Here is an 18,868-nt window from a genome sequence, read left to right as displayed (position 1 = left end):
ACACAACACACACACACACACACACACACACACTCACTCACTCACTCACTCACACAGGCAACGTACTGGCTCGCGCGCTCTGCGCCCCAACAACAGAGTCCACCTTCTCCAAGGTCAGGACTCGGGGAGGGGAAAATAGATTGGGTCCGTCGTGCCTGCACTGTGTGCCTAGAACAATGAACCTAGGCAGCCACACCGGACTGGCCCGTTTGCCCGGTGTATCGGTGCGATGGCAAAGCCCCCCCGTTTTGAATGACACCCCCTGCAGCAGACTGATTCCGAGAGTCGTTTCCGTCGCTCTGTCTCTCTCGCACTCACAGGGCGTCCCGTATGGATGAGAGAGAGACAGAGCGACGGAAAGGACTCTCGGAATGAGTCTGCCCATGTCGAGTTCGCCTACTTTCGTCTCGCCCATGGTGCGAGTCGGCCCCAGGCAATCGCCAGCCCATTTTTCCTGGCCGCTACGCCGCCACGCGTTGTGTCGCGCGAGAAAAAGCGAGGGCCGTCGTCGGGGACGTCGCCGGGGACGTCGACAGGACAGGACAGGCAGGTACGGGTGTCACCCCGCGGAAACGAATGGCCGAATGGCCAGTGGAAAATGAAACAAATAAAACGACACTTACTTTTTTCTTAAATTAATTTTTTAGGGGTTTTTGTCTTGGATTTTCCGGCTAAAATCTCCGACGAGTTTTTTTTTTTTTTTTTTTTGCGCGGGCCGGATGCTCGAGGAGAAGGTGGGGAAGGTGGACGGCGTGGCCATGGTGCAGTGCAGGGCCTGGCCGAGGGCCTGGCGGGCCGGGCCGGGCGGCGCGACCATGGTGCAGTGCAGGGCCTGGCCGAGGGCCTGGCGGGCCGGGCCGGGCGGCGCGACCATGGTGCAGTGCAGGGCCTGGCCGAGGGCCTGGCGGGCCGGGCCGGGCGGCGCGACCATGGTGCAGTGCAGGGCCTGGCCGAGGGCCTGGCGGGCCGGGCCGGGCGGCGCGACCATGGTGCAGTGCAGGGCCTGGCCGAGGGCCTGGCGGGCCGGGCCGGGCGGCGCGCGCCCAGGTGGCTACACTGCAGCTGCATGCCAGCTGCTCCCCTAACCGACCAGGGCCACCCCGGGCTGCTGCTCGACAGGGTTGAAGGTGACGCGCGTAGGGGCCTAGGCCGCGCCCCGCAGCGCCACACAGCGCCTCGCCTACAAGTGCGTCGAGCTCCACTTAACCAACGTGCGCGTTGAGGTGCGATGGAGGTTGGCCTGGGCAGATCATTTTGACCTACCTAAATTAAACCGACAAAAACATTTAAAATATTTTTTAAAATAAGTTCGTGGAATTCCAGACGCAAAGTACTATCACCTTCTAGACATTTGAAGTTAGAATTATTGGCCCAGGCCAACCTTGACTCGCTGTCTTTTGGGGAACGTTTGGTAGTCGGGTCGGCTCGTCGGTGAGTTGAACGCCGGGGTTCCTTATCACAGCTGCTTGCTTTATCGGAATCGCAGGGCAAGTTCCCCGCGTTCAGGTCCCCGTTAAAAGTGAACTGGTAGCATGCCGCGAGTGTCCGAGAGGGTTTTTGGCGACGAAAGCGACTCTTGGAATGAGTGTGCTGCGCGTTGCCGACAGTGTAGCGCCCCGTCAGCCCGTCGGCCTACATCTCCGTCATGCCCGTCATGCCGCCTCCCCGCGGCGTGGAGGCCGTGGAGGCCGTGCTCGTGGCAGAACCTGGCCGCGCCGCGCCGTCAGCGACGCCTGTCTGGCCGGACCTCGCCGTCGACGCCCCGTCCGACCCGGCCGACCCATAACGCGACCCTTCCTCTCGAGCCTGCCGTCCGGCCGGTCTCACCAATGGTCATACCCATATCGGACCTCGCCGGCGACGCCCCGTCCGACCCGGCCGACCCATAACGCGACCCTTCCTCTCGAGCCTGCCGTCCGGCCGGTCTCACCAATGGTCATACCCATATCGGACCTCGCCGGCGACGCCCCGTCCGACCCGGCCGACCCATAACGCGACCCTTCCTCTCGAGCCTGCCGTCCGGCCGGTCTCACCAATGGTCATACCCATATCGGACCTCGCCGGCGACGCCCCGTCCGACCCGGCCGACCCATAACGCGACCCTTCCTCTCGAGCCTGCCGTCCGGCCGGTCTCACCAATGGTCATACCCATATCGGACCTAGCCGGCGACCCACCGCTTGCCGACGCCGCGACGCCGGCCGCCCGAAATACACCAACCTGCATTCCGCCGAGTCCGCCGCGGCTACTCTGTAAAAAAAGTGCCCCAACAAAAACAAAGCCATATGCTGGTGGCGGCGACGCGCGGCGACGCGGCTCTGGGACAAAGCGCTCTTCTTCGCGTCCGCGAGGTGTGCGGGCAGCCGGGCCGCCCCGTCGGTCTGTCCCTCGCGCACCGCAAGCGTCGCGAGCGGCGCGCCCCGCGAGTGCGAGAGAGACAGGCCTCGGCAGCCTCGGCCACTGGTGCTGTGACCAGTAAATCAAAACACACTCATCCGCCGCGCGGCTCAGTCGGCACCGGCATTACTTTACGGTGGCGTGGAACACAGAGAGAGCCGGGTCATCACTCAGTCGTTGTAGTCGTGGAGGAGGTGGGTCCGGCCGGGGCGGGGCGGGGCGGGGGGGGCGGGGCGTGCACAGACGGTTCGTCATTGATGTTCCCGGCAGCCACCAAGACGTAAACTGCACCAGGCCGTCGTGCACGACAGCTCACGCACACGCAACGCCCATGCGAACCCCGCTGTCCCCTCAAAACACGAACGATCAGACTATGCCATGACTGAAAACAGTCTATTTTCATGCCGAGAGCATTTCTTGCGGCGGTGCAATGGCTTTATGCAGGTGCATGACCGCCTTGAACGACGCTGTGTGTTGTTGTGGGCAACAGTGCACTTTGCACGGCGTCGCTATTGTTTGGGTCGGGCCGCCCCGCCCCGCCCCACCCCGCCCCGCCCCGCCAGCCGAGTCTGGGTGGTCGTCGACCCCGCCGCCAGCGCCGCGTCGAGCCGCGACACACTGGTCCGCCAGTCCGCCCTCGACCAATCAGCCGCAGCGATTGATTCGAAGTGGCCGCTTGAATCCAGAATGCGGGTGGCGGGGCGAGAGGGGGGGGGAGGGGGGGGGGCAGGAAGATCCCCCGTGGGGAGGGAAGGGGCAGGCGGCGCTGTGAGAGGACCGGACCGGGGTGTGAACGGAGTTTGCGGCGAAGCCGAGGGGAAGTGGAAAAGGGGGGGGGGGGGGGGGCTTGTTGCTACCCAGATGCACGCGACGCCAGCCGGACCGACTCCGCTCTGTCTCTCTCGCAGCCCGACAGAACGCCCCGCGAGTGCGAGAGAGACAGAGCGCTGGCTGGCCTGGCTGGCCGGGCCACGGCAGTGGGGACGGCGTCGGCACAGCGGCCTAACCGTGGGCGGCCGCACGCTTGGGGGTGGGGCGGCGGCGCTCGGGCCGGGGGGGGGGGGGGGGGGGGGGGGGGGGCGGGGTGGGGGCGGGGCCCCGGGCCGTGTGCAGCTGGGAGAAAGACTAGCGGGCCCCCGAACCCCCCGGCGCCATTCGAAACTGTACCCTGAGGTAGTCTAGTGCCGACCGCGCTAGATTGGAGTGTAGTGGCTCACACCGAACCACTAGCGACCGGCCGCTACCCAACGAATATCGAAACTTAAAGGTACGCCCCAGCCAGCAGCCCGCCTTGGCCAGCCCGCCTTGGCCAGCCCGCCGCCGAGTAGCTTGCGCCGCCCGGCCGGCCCGCCGTCCACCAAGCCCTCCAGTGCCACTTCCGTGGAAGTTCCAACTTGGCGGCCCGCTTCGCCTCCCCTCGGATACGCATCGCTTCCAAGTGTGCTTCCACGCCTGCAGGCCCGCAGTGGTGCTAGTGTAGTGGCTGTGCGGAGACGCCTAGAGACGCCCCGCGCCAGGGACTTTATCGAAGAAGCAGTGCTGCAGTGTGTGCTGGCGATACCCCGCGCCTTCGGGGCAGTGCAGTGCGGAGGGCATCACCTCAGTCTCGTGTCCTCCAGTGTGTGCGACCGCGAGTGCGACAGGTGCGACCGCGTCCAAGGATCCGCCGGGGGACGCGCCGGCAGCTCTGCGTTCGATAGTTCGCAGTGGCTCTGCGGAACCGCTCGGCTGCAGCACTTTGGTGCTGAATCGCGAGCATCGCGGGGAAGGCCGGTGACGCAACGGCGGCCGGCTTCGGTAACGCCAGCGTCACTTTGAGGGATGAGGCTGGCTGGGCGTCGCGGTGCGTTGCGTACCGCGTACCGCGAGGGGGCCTTCTCGAAGCCGCAGCGGGTGAAGGGCAGGGGGAGTTCAGGGTGTGGCCGCCCGGCGCCGCCCGGCCGCCCACCGCCGCATTCTGGCAGCGTGCCGGCAGGGGCTGCCGTCTCAAAAGCTCGGCCGCGCCGAGCGAATCCGAATCCGGATCCGAATCCGGCTCGCCGGCCACGCAGTCAGGGGCCTAGCCAGTTTTCCGGTGTGTGGGAGGTTTCCACGTCGTCCGCTCCGTGGCTGGCGAGGGCGCGCCGGTCGAGACGCGGGTCACCGCGGGCCACGGCGCCCAGTCTGAGTCTGCTCGGCCGACCTGCCAGGACAATCCACGCGAAATAAACCGACGCATTTGTCAGGTGCGGCGGGTGTGGGCGAGTGCCGGCGGCCGAAAGTAAATGTCTCAGCACACCTCTTGTCTGGCGCGCAGGTGCGAAGGGGGAGGGGAGGGGGAGGGGGAGGGGGCGCAACAATGTCGACGCGCCGAGCAAAACACGCGAAGGGGCGAGGGGGGAGGGGGGGGGCGGCGCGCGAGTGGGAAATCGTAGCCACCCATCTTTACCTGGCTGCATCCATTTTTGGTTACAGCCCTCCCTTCTCCTCCTGTTCCCTCGGTCCGCATATTACGTAAGCGTCCCGACGCTTGGCCGCGCGCCAGAGACGCTTAGGAGGGGGAGGGGGGGGGGCGTCTGACGGGGTGGGGGTGGGGGCGGGGCCGAACCGTGCGATGCGGAGCGTTGAGAGAAATCCCATGCGAAAAGAAGGCGCTAAATTTAGATTTTCTCCGCCAGTGCCCTGAAGGCTCTGAAGGCTCGGAAGGCTCGGAAGCTGAAGGCTCTGAGGGCGCGTCGCCCTCCACTGTAAGTACCGCGGGTCGGGGCGCGTCTCAAAGCGCGCGGCGTGCAGGGCGATGCACAGCGATGCGGGGCGACCGCGAGACAGGCTTCGCTTGGCGTGCTGCAGGCAGCGATGATTCACGATGTCATTATTCTAGAAAATTAATGGATTGCCTCCCCCTTCCCCTTCCCTACCCTCGAAAAAAAAAACTCGATGAAAATAAAGAGACGTTTTCCTGTTCTGTTTCAGACCGCACTAAAAACAGGCCAAGATGCCTTTCAAGCCAGCTGACAACCCCAAGTGCCCCAAATGCGGCAAGTCCGTATACGCCGCCGAGGAGAAGGTGGCCGGTGGCTTCAAGTTCCACAAGATGTGCTTCAAATGCGGTGAGTAGGCCTCGCCGAGGCCGAGGCGACCATCTGGAGACTTTGCATTTAAAAACACGGGCACACCCAGAAAAATGGTCTCTTGGTTTTTTTTGTAATGTTCTTTCTCGGTTTTTGTAAGAAAACAATCTTGACACAAGAAAAGTTTTCTTCGTACAAGAAAAAAAAAAGTTTGGATAAAGAAAAGTTTTCTTGAAAAATAAAACAAGAAAAGTTAAATTTTTCTTGATCCAAGAAGTCATTTTTGGGGTGCACGACGGTACGGCCGTGAACCGCCTTCCATCTGGCCACCAACTAACCCCACCCTGCCCCGCAGGCATGTGCAACAAGATGCTGGACTCCACCAACTGCGCTGAGCACGAGGGCGAGCTCTACTGCAAGAACTGCCACGCCCGGAAGTACGGCCCCAAGGGCTACGGCTTCGGCGGCGGCGCTGGCTGCCTGAGCATGGACACCGGCGAACACCTGGCTGGGTAAGTCGGACGAGCGGGGAGTACGCGACCTCGCCGTCAAGTCTGTGCAGAAGGCCGTGCAGAAGGCTGGGCTGGAAGGGAGATGGGCCGAGTGGGGCTGCCTAGGTGCAACACGCACGCGGACACGACCGGAGCGGAATCGGACGAAAAGAGGACGAGCGCCCTCCAGCGTTCGCTCCGGCTGTGCGCTCTTTCCAGGCGGGGCAGTGTTCTAGCGTGCGATCGGGACACGGAATTTTCGTCGGCAGGGGTCTGTGGTGGGGAAATTCCGGATTTTACGGGTGCGGTCTTGGCACAGAGCCAGATTCAAGTCCAGAAGGGCAAAAGCAGATGGCATGCGCTTAGCGTGCAGTCACGGGTCGCAGCCGTTAAAATCCGGAATTTCTTTCTAAAAAGTAGACCTCTGCTTGACAGCTTTTTAACTGTTTTTGCTCATTCTTTGCATCAAAGAGTTTGGCGGCTTTAGGAGTTCTGCTAAGGGCATGTTTTCCGACGAGACCTCTTTTTTGGTTTGTTTAAATCTCCTCTCTCGGGCCATACGCCGGTCAGCATTGGGTGCACACAGTGGAACGCCCCAAACCTCTCCGCCGTTCGCAGGTTCGACGGCGCACTATGTGGGCTCCTTGAAGGTTCCTTGAGGGTTCCCTGTCTCCTCCCCGTCGTCTCAGAATGTTGTTGTCAAGTTGCTTTGCCTCAACCAGTCCCCCCCACCCCCTACTTGTGACAATCGTAACCACTCAAACACGCGGCCTGTACTGCAAAAAAAGTAGGACTCCTTTTAGAAAAGAATGACATGTCTCGCATTAGAGAGTAGAGAATGCGACACCTGCACTCGGCACGGCATATCATCTCCCTTCAAGTTGCCCGAAGCCTTGGAGAGAATCGAACCCGGACCGAAGCGGACGCCGTGCTGTCATACTGGGACATGTTACCCTGATATCTTTTGAGGTTAATACTTCGCATTTCTTGCTCGAAACTATGCTTGAGTGTTTAAAAAAGTATGCACTCTTAAAACTTTTGAAACAATTCATGATAAATGGAGTAAAATCTCGTCACTTTCGGTCCGGGTCCGCTCTCAGTTTTGTTTGGAGTGCAGCGGTGTGACACGACTTTTTGTCTGTAGCCAGTAAACCCTGAATGCGAGCCCCATGCACCCACCCCGTCCGCATCGCCCCGCTCCGCTCCGCCCTGCAGCGACATCTATCGGCAGAGCAGAGAGACTCTATTTGTAATATATATGTCCCAATTCGGAAACCAGTGGGTCCAAGTGATGTCGATCCGACGCCGACTCGGGCCTAGCCTCGCCTAGCCTAGCCTAGACTAGCCTAGACGTTCGACGCGACCTCGCATGGACACTCATTTGACTACTCCTTTTCGAACTGGAAGTGATTTCGTTCCTCTTATTATTTTTTTATGATACCATTTTTAATTTAAAAAAATATAAACGTTTGTAGTTTCTTTTTTCTTGTCCTGGAGCATGACCATGCGACATGACCATGCAGCATGACCATGGAGTTTTGTAGCCCTTAGTGAGTCATTCATATTCATATGTAGACAGGATGGCCGTGCTGCCATCAGCATGTCCGATATTCAGCATGTACGTCTGTGGACTAAGTTTAAGCTGTAAGCGAGTTCATAATACTTAACTTTATTCAATCATGGAAAATGTATGGTGTGGCCACTTTTTACTACCAATGTGTATCTTTTTTGATCAAAGAAATAAACTACCATCGGGGAAAAAAATTCTCATTGACTCGCTCAATTAAACTGCCGGCAAGGTTTAGGAGGGGCTTGCTTGGCCAGCTGGACTTTTTTTTCTTTTCTCACACTTTGCAACGCCTCCGGCGTCTGGGCCAGCGCTCGAGAAGCCATCGTAAGCCTTGCCGGCGTAACCCTCCGCCCCGACCCACACGACACTGAGGATGCCTATGCATGTGGCCTGTCTGTCTGTCTGCCCTTCTCTGTCTGTCTATCCGCTTCAAGGAGATAGGGAACCTCAAGTCAGCCCTCAAGTAGCCCTGTGTGTGCCTGTGTTGCCCTTGGCAACGCCGTTTTTCCAGATCGTTTTCGTTCCGCAACTTCTCTGCCAAACTCTCTTTGATCGAAAACTTTTTTCTTACTTTTTTTGTATTTGTTTCTTTTTTCCCGCGCAGGGCACTTAGAGACGTAGCTTGAGGGAAACGCTAACTACCCTTTTCTCTCTTTTTATTTCGACGACGCTCTTTCCTTCCTAACTCAGCCCAGCCTAGTTCCAAATTTATTTATTATTTTATTTTTGTTTCTTTTTAAGATGTTATTTGGATGTTCATTTTATTTTGATGCATTTTCTATTTTTCAAAAACAATGTTGTTTCAAAACTTTGCGCCAGTGCTCGTGCGGACTCATTTCGGAAAGCCTTCTAAATTTCGTAGAAGAGAAAGGCGCTTGCACCAGCATTGTCCATGCTTAAGATGGATTGCCTCAGTGCAAAGATCACCAGTGCAATGTTTCTTTTTGACAAATTTTACGGCCACAGAGCACATTTATCCAAAACCGCTTCCCTGCCTTCTTCAAAACAGACTTCCTCACATGCAAGTTATCCTCATCACGCACACACCGCCCACTCGTCAAAAATGAAAGAAGAAAAAAATTACAAGTGATCACACGTAATTACGCTCAGAAACTTTTACAAAAATACGAAGAGAATTGCTGTCGCATGATCCCGAAGCGCCTGTCACAGGCAGGGTAGGCCACCGGTAGCACACACGTGGTTCTTGGTTGCCTACCTGGCCTGTGGCGGGCGCGGGGCCAACGAACAAGGGTGGGAATCATAAGATAAGGGAGAATAAAAAAAGGACAAAAAAGTGTAAAAAAAATTGAGACTGGTAAAAGAACAGTCCAAAGAGAACTCTGCTCAAAATGAGCATGAAAAGAGATGAACCAGTTCTCCCTCAATACACGAACATCGCCGTACTCATCCACCATGGCCAGCTGCGCGTGTGCGCTGTGCATGGTTCGTTCAATTCAATCCAACTCACACGGTTCGCAAGAGAGAAAGAAAAAGAAAAAGAGACAAAAATGCGTCTTGCAGGTACGTTGGCGAGGGTGCGCGCGCTCCCATGGAGCCCCGCGCCATCGCCAAGGCCCCCGAGGGTGAGGGCTGCCCTCGCTGCGGCGGATTCGTCTACGCCGCCGAGCAGATGCTGGCTAGGGGCAGGGTAAGTACTTGCAAATATTAATTTCAGCCCACGTCCTAGTCATTAAGCCGCATGGAGCAGAGCAAAACACACAAAAAAAAAAAAATAGCTCCGATGGAAAAATATCTGAGCTGCACCCTCAAAACCTTACAAAATATGTTAAGCCGTACAAAGAAATTTGTACGTTTTGACAAAGCATCTCGTGCATCAGTTTGCAACGAGATTAAAAAGAAATGTCAACTGGCGAAAAGTCTGCGAGTAAAAGGGTGGAACGGACTACCATATTTCTCGCTCACCAATCCGTGAGAAACAATAACAGAGCAAAAAGTAAAGCGCGAAGTAGGTTGAAGTTTGGACTGGGTTTTTGAACCAGGGCTGGCACTTGGAGTGCTACCGGTGCAAGACGTGCAACCACTGTCTGGACTCCACCACGGTGTGCGACGGCCACGACGGCGAGGTTTACTGCAGAGGTACTCCCTGCATGTAGAGTGCGCCACTCGGTGCTCGTAGACGCCACGCAATGTCGAACAAACTTTACAAAAATCAATACTCTGAAAAACAAAAAAAAAATCGTTTGGACCTTTTTTGAATGCATTAAAGTTGTTACTAGTGCTTGGCGGCCACGTGCGCTTGACTGAGTGCTGCACCGGTTTTGCGTTGAGCATCCCCCCCTGTTTCCGTCTTTTTCCATGCCCGCCGGGTTGACGCACGTTCGATGCCTGCACTAGAGTGGGACAAGACGGGCCTCGCGTTCGAAGCACCCTGTTTGTAAAAATAGAACAGAATTTGCTCCTACTCGTGTGATTGGTGGTGCCCCTTCTTGCCCCCCCCCCCACCGCCCGGGACGAGGCGCCGTGGTGGGTAGGCAACCCGCCGAGCGGCTCCGAAGAGTCCTTTCGTCGCTCTGTCTCTCTCGCAATGCCTGCGGGACTCCCCACGAGTGCGACAGAGACATGGCGTCGAAACGGCTCTTCTCACTCGGGTGCTGGTGAATCCCTCCTCGTCGGGCGTCCCGGGAGTGCCAACCGAACCGAGACTTTGACAGTGTGTCTGCATGGTGCATGGCGTCGTTTGTTCCAGGGTTGGCACAAGGAATGCTTCAAGTGCGGCGACTGTTCGAAGCGACTGGACTCCGTACGTGTGTGCGAGGGTCCAGACAAGGATATTTACTGCAAAGGTACAAAAAAAATAATTGGGATACCCGTTTTCCGAGAGGGAGGTTTTTGCTGTTGAAACCTTGAGGGTTGGGGTGATGTGGCGCAAAAACGAGTGTTTGGAGGCCACAAGTGGGCTCACTGTTTGGCACTCTGTTCTGCAGCATGCTACGGAAAGAAGTTCGGGCCCAAGGGCTACGGCTACGGCCAGGGTGCCGGGGCCCTGCAGAGCGATGCCAGCCTGTACACCAACGGTGATGGGCGTGATGGGTACGTTCCCTTTCTCTTGTCTTGGCCGCTTTCTGACCGCTTTCTGACCGCTTTCAGACCAACCTGCTTGCAGCGCCCACAGCCTTCCGCTTTCTAGCGACCCAGGATAAAAAGGCTTCACAATGGCTTTCCCTTTCGTGGAATTTTTCATTTTCACAGTTTGTGACCATTAATCAATCACTGTCTTCAAAGACATAAAAACTTGAAAAAAAAAATTACTAATCTCTGCGGCATACAAAGCCAGAGCCCCTCCAATGAGTGAGTGTAGTTGAGTTGCAACCCTTCTGCCCGAGTTTTGCTTTCTTTCTTCTCACCTTGCCTTTGTTTTTGTTTCTCGTGTGGTCAGGGTGTTCTGCAGGGGGCTCTCCCTTTGAAAGTGACCCTCACATCCCCACGCTGCTAAAAGCAACATGAAGACTAAAAACAAACACCAAAACAATTGAGGACAAGACATATGTTGTTTTTTTTTTAAATCTAGAAATTAAAAATTGAGCTCCATTTAGGTTGGTTTTCGATGGTCGATTTGATTTTTGTTTGACACTTCGTCTTCGCGTTTCACCCGCCACGCCGCACGAAACACGCCGGAGGTACACTTTAAACCCTTTAAACGACAACAGCTTGGGCTGCTTTGGGTGGCAACGCGCTGGGTCCCCTCCGACCTAACCCTACAAGGCTTCCCTAACCGTGCCGCCTGCTTGTCCTGCCCAGTGTGCTACGCCAAGAAGTTCGGTCCCCGCGGCGTAGGCTTCGGCGGTGGCCTCTTCATCGGGCTCACTACAGATCTCTCAGACCACTTGTGAGTTGACGGGGTCCAAAAAAAATATGTAAAAATTGGAGAGAGCGCGAAAGACCTCGCCGGTAGTTGAACCCGAGACGGTGGCGCTTACTGTGCCTTGTGGCTGTTGCAGCGAGTACCTCGCCAACAAGAAGAACACGCTGAACGACGTGGCCAAGATCCAGGCTCCCAAGGGCCAGGGCTGCCCGCGCTGCGGTGGCTGCGTGTACGCCGCCGAGCAGGTCCTCGCTAAGGGCCGGGTGAGTTTTTTCTTTTTTTTCTCTCTTTAGAGCCAAGACAAACTAGAGCCGTAACCAACCCTGAGCCTTGAAAGGCTCCTTCGGTCGGGAGCGCCTGCGAACAGCGGGGTAGGCAACGCGGTGGACGCCGCAGTGCTCATGCTGCCTACCTCGCGGCCGTCGGGCGTTTTCCCGCCAACCTGATAAAAAAAGGCGCAGCGAGTATTTGAACCCGCGTTTCTTCCCGCAGGAGTGGCATCGCAAGTGCTTCAAGTGCAGGGACTGCACCAAGCAGCTCGACTCGATGCTGGCCTGCGACGGCCCGGACAAGGACGTGTACTGCAAGACCTGCTACGGCAAGAAGTTCGGGCCCCACGGCTACGGCTTCGGCGGCGGCGCCGGCTTCCTGCAGACCGACGGGCTGACCGACGAGGAGATCTCGTCCATGCGCCCCTTCTACAACCCGGACACCACGTCCATCAAGGCCAACCCCGGGCAGGGCTGCCCGCGCTGCGGCGGCGCCGTGTTCGCCGCGGAGCAGCAGCTGGCCAAGGGCACGGTGGGTGTGCAAACACAGTGGGCCAAAGACGCGTTTTGAGCTCCAGAGTCGCTAAATGGGACTCGAACCGAACGTGTGACCCCACCAATGGATTCCTCGTTCGGAGAGCAATCCATTGGTGGGGTCACACGTTCGGTTCGAGACCCATTTAGCGACTCTGGAGCTCAAAACGCGTCTAGAGTTTTGGCCGCCCCCGCCGGTCTTCTGGCCCTCCGTGCGGTGGCCGCGGTCGTGACACAACCCCGTCGTTTTGGTCGGCAGATGTGGCACAAGAAATGCTTCAACTGCTGCGACTGCCACCGCCCGCTGGACTCCATGCTGGCCTGCGACGGCCCCGACAAGGAGATCTACTGCCGCGCCTGCTACGGCAAGAAGTTCGGCCCCAAGGGCTTCGGCTACGGCTTCGCCCCCACCCTGGTGTCCACCAGCGGCGAGTCCACCTGCCAGTTGTGAGTGCCACACGACGTCGCAATCATTGTTGTCGCCGTTGTTGTTGTTGTTGTTGTTGTTGTTGTTGTTGTTGTGGAGACGAATACGAAAACTTTCACTTGGATAACCTTGTTGTTGCTAAATGTACGGCGTCTGGCATTTAGGCAATGTAGGAGACGTAGTGTGCATGACAGTAGGGCCTTACTCTGCTTTCTCTTCTGAGGGCATAGCCGCTTTTAATAATGATATTAATAATGACAATTCACCAATATTAATAATAATACACCAACAACAAGGAGTCCATTTGACTGTAATGAGTAATTAGATTAAGTTAGCGTAAGGTCTAAAATATAATACAATCATAATATTATACATAAATAAATAAAATGTAATGACCATGAAACTGATAGAGCAATCGAGACCAAGCCGGCGCCACCGTCCGGCCGTGAGGCCCATTTGACTCTGCTCGCGTCCCCGCGCCGTCCCCGCCGCGCCTGGCTGGGCCTGGCTGGACCGACGCCGTGGCCCGCTCGCTCCTGTCCCTCCACTGAGCACCGTAACAGACACGCTCTGTTGCTGCTTGAGCTAACCCAGGGACCGCCCCGAGGCAATGGCGGCAAGATGCTGCTGCTCGAGTGCATGGCGCTGTACGGCCATTGTGCGCTGCGGCTGGCCGAGGAGGCCGACGGGGCGCCCAGCCCAAACCATGTGCTAACACCCTCTTCCGCCACGGCGTCGGTGTCTGCTTCAGTCTCTGCTGGGCCCCGGCGGGGGCGGCGCGTGGCCCCAGTTTCACTCCCTACTCCCACTACTTCCAAATTTATTTTTTTTTAAATGTCGATTCTCAGACATATTGTTTTTTATCAACCTCAAATCTGGACCAAAAACATTATTTGAAGTGGAATGTCATTAATCTTTGCGAAATGTAGATTAACGTTGTGGTCTTCCAATCAGAGACTGTTCGTCGATGTTCGCAACATCGACAACGGTCGAATCGATATCTGACTGTCGTATTGGACCGGGTATTGAAACTGAGGGCTGAGGTGCACTCAAGGGGCGCTTGAGTTTCTTCAAGTTCGCTTGAGTGTCCTTTGGGGTGCGCCGGAGACGCGGGCCGAGGCACGCAGGTCGGGCCGGGCGGTGTGCTGGCGGCGAGGTCTCGGGGCGCTGTACGAGTGGCGCCCTCGCCCTCCTCCAGGGGTTTCCTTCGATCTCTATGCAAATGTTGCAGCAACGACGCCCGCCCCACCCACGGACTCAAGGCCCAGGGCGGCAAGGGCTGCCCCCGCTGCGGCTTCGAGGTGTACGCCGCCGAGCAGATGATCAGCAAGAACAGGGTGAGTAGCCGCGCGCGTTGGGGGGTGTGACACCTGCCCCGCAGGCAGAGGTTCGAATCCCGGTGTGGGCAGCGCCTTTTCCTCGACACTGACCCCTCTCTTCGGGCTGCAGATCTGGCACAAGAGGTGCTTCGGCTGCAAAGACTGCGGCCGCTCGCTGGACTCCACCAACCTCAACGACGGCCCGGACGACGACATCTACTGCCGCGGCTGCTACGGCCGCAACTTCGGCCCCAAGGGCTGCGGCTTCGGCATAGGCGCTGGCACCCTGACCATGGCGTGAGCAGCGCGCCGCCCCACGCCCCGATCTGGACCATCTGGACCAGCCGAATAGGCGGGCAGCGCGGGCAGCGCGGGCAGCGCAGGAGGAGAGGGCGCCCCCCTGCCCCCCGAGGGCCGCTCGCCGCACGCTTGGGCGAGCAGACGGCGAGCACCAGTGTTTGTTTAGATTGTTGCGAATCTTTGGGGTTATTTAAAGAAATGGAATCGAAATGAGCTACGACTACACAGCTCGGTTTAGTCGCTAGGGATGTTACGACGGCAGTGGCGCGGTTTGTGCGGATATTCACGATTCGCTTTTGCTGCAGAAACCCGCCACCGTCCAGCTGCTCATTGTTTAATTTTCTGCTCAATATTTTTTGTGCTACTTTTGAGCGGTGTTTAATACGTGAATATGTAAAAGTTCACAAGCGCTGATATTGCTGTTACGTCTTTTCAATATATTTAACTGCTAGTTGCGCCAAATTTCCAGGGAAGTATTTGGATTGGGAAATGGTAATTTTAAGTGAAAGGTGCTCTTGCGTTCACATTCGACTGCTGTGATAGCTCCCGTTCCCTCCCAGCGACGGGAGATATGAGAGATTGACCGAATCATGAGGCAGAACACCTTTCAAAGGACTTGCATGTTTAATGTTTCTCTTCTTTTCTAAACCTGACACAGTGGTCAGTGGACACCTCGTGGAACTTACAGGACCTCTGAAAGTGAATGTAGTGGATTCAACTATTCACTAAATTCCAAAGCTCCTGTAAGTTCTACTAGGGCAGGCTGCGATCAAGTCTTATCTGATCAAGTCTTTGTCTGATGGTACCACTCTAAGATGTTCCAAATGTATTTTTGTGGTGCGTCACACATTGAATATATGTACCTAGAATCCAAAATTGGAAGGGACCATTGCTGCAATAAGGTTGCAATCATTCCAACTAGACCACTGTGTCAATTATTTATATGCAAATGTGCTAGTGTAGGGTAAGTGTTTATGTGAAAATCGGAGTGTGATTTCCATTCAGACAAGAGCCACCATGTTTCTGGTGAGTGAAGGGGCAGCTTTTGGTCGCTGGCTATAAAATTATTTCAACTGTGAGTGGAGGCATGTTTCTTACATTAATTTTTGTGTAGCAAATACTGTGTGCTTTCATTGTTATTTCACTTGACAAGATTACTTCTAGCTTGCGCCCCCAACTCACCTATGTGACATGATTGTCTGAATGTTAATAATAAAATTTGCACTAGTACATCTTAAGCTGGAGGAGACTGTTCTAAATTGCAAAAAAAAAAAATCACCTCCACTTTTAGGTAAGACTGTGTCAGATGTCAAAACTATAGCAAGCTCGCCTCAAAGTGCAGAACACCTCCGTTAAGAAAGTGCCATGAAATGTTGTAACATCATAACATGACATTTTGATAAAAGTAAGGCCGTACATGTAAGCTTTGCAAATTTGTCAGAAAGGCTGAAGCACTATTCTGACATCAACGAACGACCAGGTGGTGTTGAAATCACACCTGCAGAAACTTCTGTATTATCTGTTTACAATGTCTAAAGCAGATGTAAGGATAAGGCAAATATGATGGGAGTGTTTCACTGAACAAATCTTTGTAATGTTCAGTAGAATGTAACCATAAGAAAAGCAATGTTGCTTCATTGTCAATAACAAGCTGTGTGTAAAATTCATGAAGACCTTTTTTCTCAACATTTGTAAATGGAAAGAAAAAACACCAAAGGGAAATTTGTAAGTATCTTTCATAAACTAAAAAAAGTAAATAAATTGGATTGAAAAAATGCTATACACTTCAATTTTTCTATTGAAATATTGAACCCTTTACAAATATCATTATGTAATACTCCTCACCAATCAATAACAACATCAAATGAATAAAAGATCAACACCAAATCACAGATGCTACAATTTAAAAAAAAAAATCTATTTGATCACCACGCGTTTTGAGCATACCATTGTCTGGCTCCGCCTGGCTTCTGTCCATTCTTTCTGTTTTGATTCTGATTTTGGTTCTGGTTCTTCTTTCTCTTCCTCTGTTGTTTAGAACGGGGAGTTGATCTATGAACAAAAATTAAAATATGTATATTTAACACCTTGCAAACAATCCACTCAAAATAGACAGCAATAGAGAGGCTATGCTAAAAATTTATCTTACATTTGTTTTTTAGATGGTACTTCCATTTCTCCAGCTGTTAGAGTTGTTGTCCCCTCCTCTTCACTATCATCCAAAACTGAATGGAAAAGAAAAAAAAAGCAATATTATTCTCAATACATTAGATTGAATGGTCAGTGAAATCCTAGGTTTAAAAGGCTCACCAAGAGTTTCAACTTTTTTCATTCTGTCTTTCTCCTCTTTAGTGAGTTCTTGAACCACTTGTAATTCATCATCCGAGCCAGCCTCCATAGAAGCTTGGTGAGCAGTTTTCTTTGCAGATTTGTTTTTTTTATCTTTTTTCTTGTTGAATTCCTTTTTGGGAGATATTTTTGGCTGTTCTAAAACAACTGGTTCTTCTTCGCTATCATCATCTTCATCATCATTTGTGTCTTTCTTCGGTTCCTCAACATTATCTTCTTGCTCCTCTGCTTTGTTTTCCTCTGCTTCCATGTCATCATCTTCATCGTCATCTTCGTCTGCTTCTTCACCATCGGATGATTCCTCCATCTCCTGGTCACTGGCATCCTGAAGCCAAAAACATTTTGAGTACACAAGTGAGAAATATAACATACCTACACTATGTAGGTGAGATGCGAGGCCTTACCTGGAGTTCTGCTGAGCAGTCACCAAGATTTACTATAATTTTATTGGATGGCCCTGAAGAAATAAAATGCAACGAGAGTGAGAAAACTTACATTAAATAAATAATACAAGATCTTAGTCATAGCTGAAAAAAAAATGGCCTACCAGATTCTGTTTCATTGCCTTCATCATCCCACTTAGTATGTTTATTGACTCGATTTTGAGCAACTAATTTTTCTGCTGCTGCCTGAATAGATTGAGAATTTACTTTCACCTTCATTCGTTGATCACATAGAGTTGTGATTCTTCCAGCCCTGATACAAACTGATAGACCAACTACTTCATTTTTGGACCTAGCGGAAAAGTACAAATTAAAATACTGAGTTAAAAAATGGCTTTGGACCCATGAGGTAACAACACCTGTGCTAAATAAGTTAATTACCTGGCCTCTTCATCTTCTGCCAGGCTTTTCTTAATAGTTTGCACAATATCAGCAGCAGCAATACCAGCTTTCTGCACTACCTTTAAGATAGACGTATGGTCACTAAGAGCGAGACCTCCCAGGTGCAGCCCACACAATTCACGATATGCATTCATTCCTACGCTTAGACTGGCTTCTGCTGTTTGTTCTTCGATAAGGGTAGGGTCCGCAACAATCTGCTTTCTAGACCACAAAGAAAGATTACATTGAGTTAAGAGTAATGAATGAATTAATATTTGGCAGCAGTGGCAGGATTCATACAAACCCCTTATTGAAAATGGCATATGTCAAACAGATGGGGTAATGATGCAACGATGTTTGGATTGGTTCCTTTTCGCTATAATCATGGACTATGATTCTTTCACCAGTAGATGTTACATCTGGGCGACGATAATGTGCCAGAGCCGCAAGGGCAGCAATAGATGAACATTCAATAATATTTCCTTCCATATTCAGAACTGTAATATCAACTCGTAATGTCCAAACCTACAAATACATAAAAATAAATTGTAATTTGTCACAATGTGGAACATTTAATAATAAATTCAAAAGACAAGAACATACTTTTTCATCAGCTATAATGCAAAGCGATTCTAAATCAACACACTTAGATTCTCTTAAGCACTTCTCAAGAACTCTGTTGACTACAACACAGTCCTCTGAGGGTTTTCCTGGTTCTACATGCTCTGCAGACATAGGGCTGAATTCAACATTGACGTAAATATGACCTTCATTGGGACGAGTTGATTTTGGTTGTTGAATTTCACTTGAAATCTGGGCAAGCACTCTGTAAAATAAAACCACACACACACACTCAGGTTAATACCGAGCGACAATTTTAAGCAGCCCTTCACAAATTTATGTCTTATAGTCAATGGACGAAACATTATCACCTTGTATCACCAAGAGCCACGTGACAACAGCCATATTCCTTTCCAAAATTGATCTTGAGATTTCGACGTTCATCAAACTGTCTGCCATCCAATCGCTGGAGAAAGTTACGTTCATTGTGTTAGGTATTGCAGTCGAAGTTCAAACAAAAACATAACCTTCAAACGCACATTGCGCCCTTAAAATAACGTTACCTTCTTCTCCCCTAAAGCTTTCTTCAAAAAATTCTTTTCAATATTCGAGTACGGCGCCTCCTTCATGTTGACAGCTGTCTTTCAGGAAATAAACTAATTCAAAATCCTTTAAGGGCCTTTCGAGACACTTTCATAACAACCGCATGTTCTGATCCGACACAGACGGCCGGTTCTCCGCCTGTTGTCACCAAGAGCAAAACTCCTCGGCGCACTGGGGGAGGGAACAAAAGAGCATCGCCGCGGAGATACCCCGCGCTGCGCGCTGTCCGGACCCCTGAGGCACGGGGTAGCGCGGCTGCGGGGCGGGGAAGTCCGGCTGCGGCAGAGCCTTCTTTGCCGCCAACGGCCTCGAGAGACTCCCAGCAGCCCACCGATCACCACTCGATGCTGTAC

At 53.2% G+C, this 18,868-nt stretch overlaps 2 protein-coding genes across 5 annotated transcripts; one reads left to right on the top strand and one right to left on the bottom strand.

Annotated features, from left to right (window-relative positions):
- Nucleotides 1-3,504: 3,504 nt before the first annotated feature.
- LOC117646782 (muscle LIM protein 1-like) lies at nt 3,505-14,283 on the top strand. 4 transcript variants are annotated; one of them, XM_034387978.1, is made up of 11 exons: nt 3,505-3,662; nt 5,348-5,484; nt 5,801-5,957; nt 9,028-9,154; nt 9,507-9,603; nt 11,266-11,353; nt 11,466-11,592; nt 11,822-12,130; nt 12,392-12,579; nt 13,758-13,896; nt 14,009-14,283. In XM_034387978.1, the coding sequence occupies exons 2-11, from the start codon at nt 5,370-5,372 to the stop codon at nt 14,177-14,179; spliced, it is 1,518 nt and encodes a 505-aa protein (XP_034243869.1). In that variant the 5' UTR covers nt 3,505-3,662; nt 5,348-5,369; the 3' UTR covers nt 14,180-14,283. The 4 variants fall into 4 exon arrangements, with proteins under 4 accessions (XP_034243869.1, XP_034243868.1, XP_034243871.1 ...); XM_034387977.1 differs by lacking the exons at nt 9,507-9,603; nt 11,266-11,353 and adding exons at nt 10,214-10,310; nt 10,452-10,557 and having other exon boundaries at nt 14,009-14,281; XM_034387980.1 differs by lacking the exons at nt 9,507-9,603; nt 11,266-11,353 and adding exons at nt 10,214-10,310; nt 10,452-10,557 and having other exon boundaries at nt 13,791-13,896; nt 14,009-14,280.
- A 1,670-nt stretch (nt 14,284-15,953) lies between these two features.
- On the bottom strand, nt 15,954-18,675 carry LOC117646781 (exosome complex component RRP45). The gene is made up of 10 exons (XM_034387976.1): nt 18,476-18,675; nt 18,284-18,378; nt 17,955-18,177; nt 17,656-17,876; nt 17,352-17,573; nt 17,075-17,262; nt 16,932-16,984; nt 16,489-16,852; nt 16,328-16,403; nt 15,954-16,230 (listed from the first exon to the last, which is right to left on the bottom strand). The coding sequence occupies exons 1-10, from the start codon at nt 18,539-18,541 to the stop codon at nt 16,104-16,106; spliced, it is 1,635 nt and encodes a 544-aa protein (XP_034243867.1). The 5' UTR covers nt 18,542-18,675; the 3' UTR covers nt 15,954-16,103.
- Nucleotides 18,676-18,868: the final 193 nt, after the last annotated feature.

This window comes from Thrips palmi, unplaced genomic scaffold (assembly GCF_012932325.1).
Source record: "Thrips palmi isolate BJ-2018 unplaced genomic scaffold, TpBJ-2018v1 HiC_scaffold_2, whole genome shotgun sequence".
NCBI lineage: Eukaryota > Metazoa > Arthropoda > Insecta > Thysanoptera > Thripidae > Thrips > Thrips palmi.
Note: the sequence above shows the minus strand (reverse complement) of the source record. Positions and strands in the feature narration are given on the sequence as shown.

Bases quoted from the DNA above. Each gene is read 5' to 3' on its own strand.
- LOC117646782 (XM_034387977.1), top strand. From the start codon at position 5,370: ATGCCTTTCAAGCCAGCTGACAACCCCAAGTGCCCCAAATGCGGCAAG. The intron at 9,155-10,213 runs GTAAGTACTTGC...CGTTTGTTCCAG, and splicing joins AGATGCTGGCTAGGGGCAGG to GGTTGGCACAAGGAATGCTT. The intron at 12,580-13,757 runs GTGAGTGCCACA...GCCCTCCTCCAG, and splicing joins GGCGAGTCCACCTGCCAGTT to GGGTTTCCTTCGATCTCTAT.
- LOC117646781 (XM_034387976.1), bottom strand. From the start codon at position 18,541: ATGAAGGAGGCGCCGTACTCGAATATTGAAAAGAATTTTTTGAAGAAA. The intron at 16,404-16,488 runs GTGAGCCTTTTA...TTTTCCATTCAG, and splicing joins GAAAAAAGTTGAAACTCTTG to TTTTGGATGATAGTGAAGAG. The intron at 16,231-16,327 runs GTAAGATAAATT...TTTTGTTCATAG, and splicing joins GTACCATCTAAAAAACAAAT to ATCAACTCCCCGTTCTAAAC.